At 38.6% G+C, this 12635-nt stretch overlaps 1 protein-coding gene across 1 annotated transcript in view; it reads right to left on the bottom strand.

The window, feature by feature from the left end:
* The window catches only part of LOC134627776 (guanine nucleotide-binding protein G(i) subunit alpha-2-like), a 48784-nt gene extending 39423 nt beyond the window's left edge, over positions 1-9361 (bottom strand). Inside the window, exon 1 of the mRNA XM_063474160.1 lies at positions 8626-9361. Within this exon, the coding sequence (XP_063330230.1) occupies positions 8626-8743 (118 nt within the window). The 5' untranslated portion in view covers positions 8744-9361. The remainder of the gene's footprint in view (positions 1-8625) is intronic.
* Between the last annotated feature and the right edge of the window lie 3274 nt (positions 9362-12635).

Raw genomic sequence — 12635 nt, 5'->3', positions numbered from 1 at the left:
CCAGCTTATGCTGCCAGGGATTTTTCTTTATAAAAAATCCCAGGGGTCCTAATTGTGCCCTGCTGCTTTAAGAGTGATTTTTTATGGGGTGGAAAACAAAACAACACACAAAGTACAAACACTTTATTGCTCATACACATTCTTTCCAAAAACCTTTTTTAGCTTGAGGGGTGTATTCAGTCAAATCTGACTATTATGTGAAAAAGATCATTTATAGCAGTCCCCTAGTATCACAAACACTTATCAACAACTACAGTTCAACTATGCACACACACACTATGCTACTGGCCAATTAAGGGGTATGCAAGTCATATGTCAGTCTCTTTTTTTGTTAGTGTCTGCACTCTTTCTTCTTTTATTTTCCTTAAGCATACAGTTTTAAATAAGAAACAGAAATGCTTCATAAAACTTGTTAAAAAGCTCGTCACATATACTTGTTTAACTCTTTGCGACACGCTGCCGTGCCTGCACTTTGCCAACATGAACCAAGCAACTGACACAGGATGGGAGTGCTGGTTTCCTCAAACCCGTCAAACAAAAGGCTCGCATCTAGTTCTCTTTTACATGCAGTCAGCTAAAAGAGGAAGTGAGAGATGGGGGATGGGGGGTTTGGTACTGAAACAGGAAATGACATCAATTGCATCTGCACAGTTAGCAACCATGAGGGAGGGAGCATCACCACTCAGTGGGGGGTGGGTTTGTTGAGGTAATTCGGGGTACTGACTTTTGAAATTTAGATTATTTACTTATTTAATAAACAGAATAGGAATATTCTGAATGGTTTTCATGAAAACTCTTCAAGAATATTGGAAGAATAAAACAGTAATGGCATTTTGAACTCAAAGGGATGAGATTGCCTAAAGTTCTTCTTCAGTGTGCTCCACTGCTTTTTTTGAGTTACTAAGTAATTTTCCAAGAAGAAATCCTTAATTTTATTAGACACTCCAGTCTACATTTCCAGGGAAAATTAATTTTGCAGAGCCGACATGAATCCTATGGCAATATTAATATTTGTGAGGTCAGTATAGCAATAAAAAAGCCATTCAGGTCGTCTGATAAGGGGGAGGAGAATGCAGTAGAGGTTTCAGCTGCTGCAAGGTTAGCAGCAATGCACAACTTCAGCATGTGTTCAGATTTTTTTTAAAAAAAGGATAAAATGTGACTTGAGCAACTCAGCAACCATGACTATCATTTTTTTATGGTAATAATTAACTGTTCTTTTTCACAAAGCCAAACCACATGAGTGTAGCAACATGAACTGTTTCAGTTTGGTGCTCTAATGAAACTCTACTGCTGTTGACCTCAGTTTGGTAGATTTCCAAGGAATCTTTTAGAGGACAGAACTGTGTAAAACAGTATTATTGTTACACAGGACTTGACAACAAAAATAGCTGTCTACATGGCAGGAAAATTAATTACCTTTTACTGTGGTTTTAATGGGTTTAATGGGGAGAAATTAGGTGGATAATACACATGTACTTATTTTATATGTCCCTCTGCCAGATAGTGGAGATGTTAGCAGATAGAATAATACTGCACTATAGTAACTGCACATTTAGAGTGCAGCTGTCATAATATTAGTACCCTGAATCCTCTGTGGGAGAAAAAAAAAAAAAAAAAACATGCCCTCGCCCACTGTGACATGTAAACTAAACCCACCATCTATCATGTTCATATCATATAAAGCCCTGCTGCTTAAGTTATGTTAGTCACCTCACTTGTTGTATTTTCTCCACAGCACACAGCTCTAATGAACCAACACCACCAAACAGAGGTCAGCATCAGCTTAAAGCCTGTAGAGTAAGAGATCAAGTGACATCGTACACAAACTTTTACCAGATACTGAAAGACTTTAAAGAAGCGAGGATGGAGTACAGTGTGAAAAACTAAAGGAAAACAGTTCCAACATGCACTCCTGGGAGAGAGACACCTCGATTCTTCTAAAGTCTGCTTCCTGACAATGTCACTACACTATCCTTTCACATCACAGAAGCACATTTTCACTAGTTACAAAAAACAGAGATACAGTCATTTCATTTGTTTGTGACATTTTGCAAGATTACATTTCGGATGTAGCTAATCTTCTTATCATCTAGACGCTGTCTCTATTTGTCCACTCCTGCAGTTTTTTCTGCCTGCTACCACCTTGAAAACACAAGGTACTAAAAGACAAGACAAAGCGGATCAAACTGAGGCTGCGCTGTGAACAAGCACAGCAGGGATATTTACAGGTGAATGTAGAAGCCATGATGTGCATACCAAGTTTGACGTGAACTATGGGCCCACTCTCTCAACTTAGATCCCCACTCATAATCCCACAAGTTTTTCTACAATGATTTTATCCTACATTTTATTCAGCGTAATTTTATCCCAATCTCACCAATCATCCAAGTGCCCCCACCTCCCTTTTTTTCCCCCACATTTGGCTTTTCAAATGTACTTAAGCTTTCCCGTTTAAAAAGGCTCGAAGCTGATGGTGCATGCTCCCCCTGGAACTCAGGAGGACGAGAACAACCAGAGCAGAAAAATGACAGGATGACCCAATGAGGATGAAGGGGAAATGAAGTGAGATCACTTCCTACAATGGAAAGAAAAAGGAAATGGATTGTGGTGGGGAAGGGAGGGGATAGCAATTTACTGTGTGTGTGTGCTTAATGACATGATCAGCCCAAGAAAGTCCCGACCCCTAGCTCTCCATTGCTTTGTCGTCAGTCAAACCTACTATTTTTATGGTTTCAATCATAATTTCTCTGTACACAGAGTTCATCATTCTATCAATAAATACAAGAGTAACGCCACCCCAGAAAGAAAAGACAGCGCCATAGTGGGACGTTCAAAACATCTCAATTGTGACGAAATGTTGAACAATTGTGACCAAATCTATCCACAGACAACCATATAAACATGCGTCAAAGTAGTCAAAACCGCCTTTGTGGTAGTTCCTGCTACAGCAGGCATCTCCAGAATTGCATTCTGACATGATGACAGACAAGCAGACAGACAGAAAACAAACAACATGATTAATTGTTTGTGATGCTACTGCACTGACAAAAGCTGAGTATGGAAAAACTCCTGACAAAGTGCTCAAAACCGCCTTTGTAGTAGTTCCCCCTACAACAGGTGTCTCAAGGACATGCCATGATGAAACGCACACAGACTCACAAAGGAAAAACAAATACCAACCACACTATCATGGATGGTAATTACATAAATTCTGGGAAAACAAATGAACTCATGGTTCAACACCTGAAGGTTGAATGCTTACCTTCTCTACTGTACAGGCTCTACAACTTAAGTGTCAGAGGATAAAATCTAAGACACTATACATATAACAAGACAAATCTAAATAAACATGAATGGATTCCCTTGAGATTAAATTGGATTTCATTTCATTGTATATTTGCAATTTACCCAATCCTTTAAAAACAATCATTCATTCATCTTATTTTGTATCTTTCTGTTTCTGGCAGGAACTGTTTCAAAATGCTAAATTCCTGTGTCTGTGCTGGACTGTCTACGCTGTGCAGTAGCCACTTCCTCCTTACTCTTTTATCTAAGCTAATGGGCATGCACACAAATGAGGCTTGTGATCTGGTTTGGTGTCTTTCACACCCTGTGATATCTAGAACTAAGCTGCAACAACCTGAAGGATGCATTTTAAAACAGCTACTATTCACACACACTCACACATAAAATGTCGACATGCTGCTTTCAGCTCTTTGCTAATGTAGTATTTTAAGAAACAGTGGGAACTGTGTAACAATCAAGCAAAGATATGAGCTATGGATAGACACTCAGAAGACGATGGTAGAAGATTTTCCAAGCTATCAGTATTTCCAGAGCAAAGAGGATAGTGAAGCCAAGTCCCAGTGGACCTGTACTGAGACATGCAGTCTGCAGGAACAGGCTTTATCTTCAGAGCTCTCCCTGTAATTGCAGGATATTCAACCCTTTCACATACCAATTCACAGATCTGCCATCCAGTGCGTCATACAGTTAATTGGACAGCACTGTGGTGCAGACTGTTGAGTAAACAAGGTCAAGTCACCCAAAAACACAGGGCAGCAGCTCACTTGATACATTTCACAGAACAGGCACATTTCTGCCAATATGTCTCCAAGAAGTTGAAGTTCAGTAAACGGACGTTCATTCCTGTAAAACGAGTCGGTCGGACTTGTTTTCGCCAGAGAAGCCCGGGTCTCTGTAATGAGCCAACTGTGATTACACTACACATCCACTAAAGCTTTGCCATCAACTTTAATAAGAGGGAGGCACTCTGTCTCAGTGCTGACCACACTGAACTGACCAACGGCAGAACGCGTCACCTTGTGCAGTCATCGGGCACGTGTACAGTAAATAGGTGATCCTGTTGAAGACTCACCTTTGCAATATGTGTTCATAAAAATTAAGCCTTCATTTGAGCACAGGATCGGGTGCACACCATTAAAAATAAATGCAGGGTTTGGGACAAATACTGTAAAATTTGGAGAGTTACTGCTAAATTGCCCCCTCGCCTTTTTGTGTGTGTGTTTCTATTATTCGCTTATTTGTAATGTGGTGAGGTACAAGAGCAAATTAAACAAATTGAGCATTACACGTTGTGTAATAATAAGAAGTACGTTAGCAGTGTTTTTGCAGAGCAGTCAAACACACTGAACACCAACTGGCAAACACATAATCAGTTCAGAGGTACACTCCTGCTCTCTACTATCACAACTGCAATAGCTCAGGTTTCCCAGTCTAGATCTGCTTAGACTGGCAGTTTTCACAAATTGTAGCCTCACTCTGTGATCGATACTTTGCAGTGCCACGCTTTGAGAAAGCTACATTCATTTCTCTTAAACTCTTTGATAAAATAACTGTTTTCCTCCAGGAACCTACAGTTGGAAACTGCCTCTGAAGATATGTGCTAGCGGGGACAATCTAATGAAGCTCAGTAGGAAAAAATCTTCATCCTCGCAGGTTTGCCTCTGTCTTTTCATTGTAATGACATTAAAAATGTATTTTTTTAAATTAACTAATAAAAGAATGGTTAAAACTTCATGAATTATTAAAAGAAAAGAAGATACTCACTAAAAAGATGTGTGGTGGTATAGTCAAGACCATATTCTTTCTAATATTTCTAAGGGTATTACCTTGAGTATAGTTAAAATAATTGCTCCTGCTTGAATGTAGAGCAAATGGTTCAAAATCAGATCGTGTTAGCTTTACAACTGGGTTTTAAGTTCTTTCACAAGTTTGCCTTAGAGGCAAAGTACTGCACTGTGTACCCATAAGCAACCATTACTCACAAGTACTGATTAACGGGTGCCACAAGTTGGGGCCCAAGGGTAGTAAAACACATAAAAATATTGCAATAACTTCTAATCAAACAAATCTACAAAATCCAAACAATGCTTGAATGCTTACTTAAAGTCCAACTCCATGATAAAGACTTCAATGTGCATGAGGATGACTGCTAATTAATCTGTGCATGTTGCTGAAAAGGGTAGCTGTAAAAGAGGAACAGAAAATGACTGGTTTCATATCATGTGTGTGTCTAGCTTAAAGAATTTGTCATTCATAATGATGGCCAGTGCATTTAGGCAAGCGAACGTGGTCAAAATGACCTGCTGAAGTTCAAACAGAGCATCAAAACGGTAAAGAAAGGTGATTTAAGTGACTTTGAACATGGCATGGTTGTTCGTGCCAAACAGGCTGATCTGAGCATATCAGAAACTCCTGATCTGCTGGGATTTTCCATAATTTGGCATAAACAACATGAAAGCATGGATCCATTCTGCCTTGTATAGTTCAGGATGGGGGTGGTGGTGTAATGGAGTAGGAGATATTTTCTTGGCATACTTTGGGCCGCTAACTACAAACCAAGCAAACCAAAAAGTGTTGAATGGATTTTTTCTTTGACTAATTTTTTTCATTTGTTGAAAGGAGGAAATGATCAAAGTTGACATAACAGGAGATCTGTCATATCCGCCCCTGCCTGCAACTAAAACCGAGGCGTCTTTGAACCCAAACCCCCACTGCTCATCTTAGACGGTCTACAGTTTGCTCCGTTTAGTAGACCGACAGCTTACCCGCATGCCATCAAGGGCACAGACTTTATGTGTAAAAACAGCCAACAGCTTTAAAAAAAAAAAAAAAAAGATTACCTGGATTTGTGATAAGACACCTCTGTCACAAATCATTTTTTCAGTCAAAGGATTACATGCTCAATGAAAGACTAATCCATTAAACTGAACCTGTCACCAACTCGAGTCTACCTGCACAACAGGCAGAAAAGGAGAGTGGAAGTAGTGACTATTAAGGGTGCGAAATTGTTATCAAGATGAGTATTGTTTAGTCTTGAATGAACTATTGACGTACAACTATACACCACTTTAAATAGCTGGAATGTAACTTTGACTTTTTTAGGTGGCAAGACATTCCCCACAACACATTTCAGGTTTTTATGCATGTGAAAGCCAAAGCATGTTGTGACACATTCAAATATCAAATGAGCGGAAGAACCACGGTTTAAGTGGCACTCTATATTTGGTGTAATATGAGTTTTTTCTTTTCTGTTTGTTTGCTTGTACCACTTTTCAGTCAACTGTTAGTGTTTATAGGATGCAACATTATTACACCAATTTAATTAATATAAACAAAAAAGGGACGTTTTAATTGATCCAAATAGGAATTACAATGAGATTTGGGCCCGTCCCCGTATGTAGGTTAATTACTAAATGTTATGCGATTCATTCTTAGAGTTGGTATGGATATTAATGCTGACGTTTTGCCCTATGACTGAGCTGTGCTGCTGAGCAGCATAGATCTGAGCGGTGAAGCATGTCAGAGGAAAGGTTTTTTCTGTTTTTTTCTTCCTCATATTGTGTTGTTTTAATATTTCAAAAGATTCTCATGTAGGACCAACTATGCCATACCTACCACAAATAATGTGCATCTGTGTTATCTGTGAGAGTGCAAAGTATTTTAATCAAAGTCGTGTGAAGCAGAGCTCCCTCTTGACTGTCCTGAAACCGAAAAAGTGTGCATTTTTCAAAGAAATGAAGGCAGTGCAGTCTCCATGTCGTGGCAGAATGTGACAGCGGTAAAGGTGATGAGACTGCTACGCCGTCCGCCCATGCTCTTTACGTAGAAACTCACCAACCCTCAGTTCATTTTCAGACCTCTCCTGTAATTCCTCTCAACCCTCACACACTGCAGCGGATAGTAATTACTGATATGAAACCTCCAGTACAGAGCAGGGTATGTAATTAGCCTTCTAACCAGGGGCACATCTCAACAACCAGCCGTCTCTTCAAAGACCCAGGAGAGAAGAAGATAGCATGTGTTCCCCATCAAACCAAGCAGAATTTTCTGCTCTGTCCAGAAAGAGGGTGTCAAATTAAATTTGAAATTCTGTGATCAACCAACAAAGTACATGACAGCTAAATTAACTAAATTAAACAGATTATATGTGAGAGTGGTGCAAATTTATACTGTAGGGGGAAAAAGATGTAACACTGCCAAGAAGTGATGTTTGTTTGGTATTTATATATTTCTTAGTTGCTCCACGCGGGACATGTTTACCTGAAAATCTCTGCTTGGCTATTGATTTTCTTCAAACATATGTTTCAGTTCTGGGGGAAAATATTCTGAAGTTTCTTTTTTTTTTTGTTTCAGACCTATATCAGTTTTAAGACGGTCATATGCTCAGCAAGGTGCTACCAAGAACTGCTCTAATTTACAAAAAAAAAAAAAAAAAAAAAAACACACACACACACACACACAAAAAATAGAAAAAAAATGCAATCCTTAACTTAATAATTGGAGTTTCAACTTTTTATTTATATGGATTAATTCAGCAGCCATTGAGAAATCCCATTAGCCTTTGTTCCTGTGTATCTGCACTTCATATCTGATGAAGCTTTAGGAAACTTTTTTTAAGTAGTCAAAAAATGCTTTTAGAGTAAAAGGTGGTAAGCAAACCATGAGTTAAATATTTAGAGACAATTCAAATGTATCCAGAAAATCCATCATAAGCAGATATCTGCTAATATTCCCAACTGAAAGAGTTGTAAGTTAGTTTATGCTCTAGCAGTCCTGGGAGCTTTCAATTTCATCAAAACGCCTAACTCCTAAAAAAACAAACAAAAAAAAAAAACAGATCCCGAACAACCCCCTCCAGACTTTTTTTTTTGTTGGGGGTGGGGGGTTGACTGCCTTCTGGTTGTCCCTCAAATGATCTCACGGTAATCGTTGTGAAACTCCTTGCTGTGCCGTTTCTACTCCAAACTTTCCCCTGCGTTTTTCACTGAAGCCCTCATGTTTGTGTCAAAGCAGCTCTGACACTGAGGGCAAAGCAGACGAGGACAACCCAGCAACATCAGGAGATGAAAGATCTTGGACGCGTGCAATTGTGCCACGTTTTCTCTTTAACATACGAGAAAATCCCACAAGATTCCAAACAGCCCCGGTGTTTTCCCTGAGCCCACACTTAACGGGGACTAATAATAGCGCTGGTTAAAATGTAACTCGCTCAAATTGCCCGTTTCTGTCAGATGTCTTTGACGCTGCGCATTTCACCCGTGACCATCATTGTGCCACTTTTGCAACCTAGTGTCAGTGTTGTGACATTGTACTCACCGAGCAGGAGCAGTTTCACTTCTCTTGCCGCCTTCTCTCCATCTTCTCTCAGGTTTTTATCTATCATTTTAGATCTCTCGGCCGCCAACTTATCTTCCTGACTCACAGTACAACCCATGGTTCCCAGTGCACGCTTCAGGTCTGCTGCTTAGTGGGAAAATAACACCTGGGAGAAAAAAAACAACTAACGGCTGACCCCCTTTTCTTAAAAACAAGGGCTGAAGTTGAGCGAGGCGAGTTCCCTTTTTGATGAGTGGCGAAAAACGTGACGGAGACCGTTCATCCGCTAGAAGGGACCAAAATCATTAAAAAAGACAAATTATTTCCCAAATGAACTTGGTTTTCTAACTAACGTATGAATTTCCCAAAGATACGCACGTTTTTTATTTAGTTTGTCCGCATTTGGGAGATTTTTTAACGCGGGTAACGCTGCCTGAAAAAAAAAGGCTTAGCAACTTTTTTCGTTGACTTTTAGCTGCTCCCTACGGTATTTCATTAGAGCAGGTTAAACACCCGAAAAATTACCGCGAAGTTAGAAAAAAAAAGTATTCCAGCTGTGGAAAACCGAGCACACAGATTCCTGCTGCCAGTTACGCTATCGGATGCATACCACACTTGCCTGTGAATATTTCTATTTTTTCTACAAAAAAAATATTTATATATTGCTTTAATCCGAGTTGCCGATCCGCATTCTTTCCCTGCGAAGAGATTTACCACGTTCGCCACACCCGTGAAGTTCCCCTACGACCGACAGGCAGACAGCGCCGTCACCTCCCACCCGAACTGCGGAGAGACGTAAAGCCGCAGTGCTTCATGGGAAATGTAGGCAAATCGCTGTAGAACGGTGATCTTCAAGAACTGTCGGACATTTCTGCGTTCAGTCTTCAAGTTTTTTGAATTAGGACTGCTCCGAGCGGGCAGCCGATTTTTATGTGAAAAAGAAAAGACACGAGCTGTAGCTTAGTGTTCATTATAAAATGATTTTGGGGTCATTATCTCAAACATTTTCTTGTTGTTTTGTTTTTGCCAAATCAAATTCGAGTTATTTTCGCCTCATATCCAGTTGGTAAGCCTCAGACAACCACAGCCCTGTTTTCGAGGTAAAATTTCGAGCTAATATCCCAAAATTGTAACTTACAGACAGTAAAACAAATAAATGACAGTAATTTCACATTAAGGTTGTTAAGGTTAGGAAAAATATTAATATACATATATTTATAAGGTTAATCATTACTAAGTAAACACACTATTGATGTTGGGCTTGCACACAGTTGAGTCAGTTAACTTAAAATTACTTAAAATTAAAATTATGTTCATATTTTATAAAATATTTGTCTCAGTTATAACCTTAAAATAATCTTATATTGTGTTTACTGATCTAAAATGTGGAGGACCAAATGAGAAGCACGAGTCTGTACAAAAGTGCACACAAAATATTCTGAATCTAAAAAGTAGGATAAATAAGGTGTTTTGTTACCGTATTTTGCATACCGGTGATCCAGTGTGGTTTATGCAAATAAGTGAGGGAACGGCTGCTGTTTGCGATGTTTTTAAAATAACAGCAGCTTCTGACCATAACAAATGATCCAGAAACCGTATGAAATCAAAACTGAGAGTCAGTTTATGCCCCGTGCGAGCTAAATAATTCATACTGAAATGTCCATAAATTGTGTCCTCGCGCTTTAGATAATTTATTGCAGATCTATAGCGACACCTTGTGGACAGACTTCTAATTCTTGAAAAAAGTCATAATGACTAGCAAATTGTAACATTAATTATGAAGTAATTAATGAATTCATAACTATATCGTATAAATTAATTTTTATGTATTTATTTAATGGGGGATTATTTGCATTTGCGAAACATTTTTTTAAAGCACTGTTATGGACCCTAGGGTTGTTGTTTTTACGTGTTGGGTTCTTTTTGAGATCTTCTTGCTTTGTTAACATATTTGAGTCTTGGTTTATTTGCAGTGTTTTATATAGTTTTTAGTATTTCATTTCCTGTTTTGATTTCTTCTTAACTCTAATTTGTGAGCTGCAGTTCTAGTAATATTTAGTTTGTGAAAAACTTTATTGTTATTCTTATGGTGAACTTTATTTTTGACACATTATTGAGTCTCATGCTGTCTTTATTGTTTATAGTTTCTACTGATCTTGTGTCCTGGTTTATAGCTTGTCTAATATTAGAAGTAGGAGTCTGTGTTTTATTATGTTTTTACATTCTTCTGTCTTACTTTTTTGTTTATGGCTTGGTTCATTTGTGCTTCCTTGTCGCTTAGATCTCAGCTGTTAGTGTTCGTGTCTCTTTCAGTCCCCTTTTGTTATTTCTTATTTTACACTTACTGGCCACTGCATTAGGCCCACCTGTTCAACTCCTCATTATTGCACACTTCTAACCAGGCAACCAACTAGCAGCATCTCAATGCATTTAGGCACAAAGACGTAGTCAAGATGACGTAATGAAATTCCAACTGTGGCTCAGAATGGAGAAGAGAGGTGATTTAACCGAGTACTTTAGAAACCGTGGATCCCAAAATTAACATTTATTGCCAAGATTTTAAAAACGGCTCTGACAAAGTAGCTTAAAATTTACATAAATCACAATTTCTGCTGCAAAATTCAGGTACTAGGGTCAGAATTTTGGCGTAAACAACATGAAAGTATGGATCTATCCTGCCTTGTATAAACAGTTTAGGATGGTGCTGTAATGATGAGGAGGATATTTCCTTGACACATTCTGGGCCTCTTTGAGTATCAATGCAGAATCTACCTGAGCATTATGCTGATCATTTCTGTGATCCATTCCTTTATGACCACAATGTACCCATCTTCTGATCTCTGTTTCCAGCAGGATAACGTGTCATGTCAAAGCACTCGCATCATCTCAAACATCACAATGAATCCAATGGACTCATATGGCCCTCATAGTCACCTCATCTCATTTCAATAGAGCACCTTTGGGATCTGGTGGATCCAGAGATTTGCATCATGGATTTACAGCCAACAAATCTGCAGCAACTGTCGTGTCAACACGGAACAAAATCTCTGAGGAATCTTTCTAGCACTTTGTTAAATCTGTGCCATGAAGAACTGAGGCAGTTCTGAAGGCAAAAGTAGGTTCAATCCAGTATTAGCAATAAGCTTATGCAGTGCTGTGTCCCCTTTGTCCTTGTGGAGTTGTCTGTAAATGTTTCCCTGTGCATAACCTGTTTATTTCTTTGGATGTGATTACGTATTACTGTTTTCTTCATTCTTTGGGACTTTGCTATTTTTGACCTGTTTACATGACCTATGAAACATTTGCTTTTTAGTTCATTCCTGCATTTCACACGTCTACATTCGGCCCCAACTACATTATAAACTGTGACATACGCAGCTGTTGTGGTTCATTTAAAGCTGTTGATATTTTATTTAGTATACAACATAATTTAGCTAACTGGAATTCGCATTACAGAAGGTAAGCATTTAAATGCATGGAGGTAGGTTATTCATAATCAACTGAAAACAAAGAAAACTGAAAACTTTTTGATGCATGTAAAAAAGGACGAAAGCTCAGAGTCATGTTACCCTTTTTCTTTATTGCAACATTGTTTTACAGTACAACAACTGCCAGCAACATATTAAAATATATAGAGATACCAGAAAATAGACATGGATTGAAGGACAAAAAGGTTTAAAAGCACTTTGAAAATGATTACATTTACATTTTTAATCGAACTAAAACTTTAATCGCTATTTACATTATACAAACTAGATATGAATATAGAATATAAAGGGTATACATTTATATACATTATTTATAAATGATGCTGGCTGATGTCAATATTTAATATGTTACTATTCAGTCATACACATTTCCAAAAATCACACAGAGGGAGAGAAGGAGAAGACTAACGACTCTTCGATCTAAATAGAGGTCCTCAGAGATCATCTGGTATCAACCACTAGCACAGTGTATCCCCCTCATGTTGATGCCTCATTCGGGTTTTTTTGTGTGTATTTTTTGCA

This window comes from Pelmatolapia mariae, linkage group LG5 (genome assembly GCF_036321145.2).
Source record: "Pelmatolapia mariae isolate MD_Pm_ZW linkage group LG5, Pm_UMD_F_2, whole genome shotgun sequence".
In the NCBI taxonomy this organism is placed as follows: domain Eukaryota; kingdom Metazoa; phylum Chordata; class Actinopteri; order Cichliformes; family Cichlidae; genus Pelmatolapia; species Pelmatolapia mariae.
Note: the sequence above shows the minus strand (reverse complement) of the source record. Positions and strands in the feature narration are given on the sequence as shown.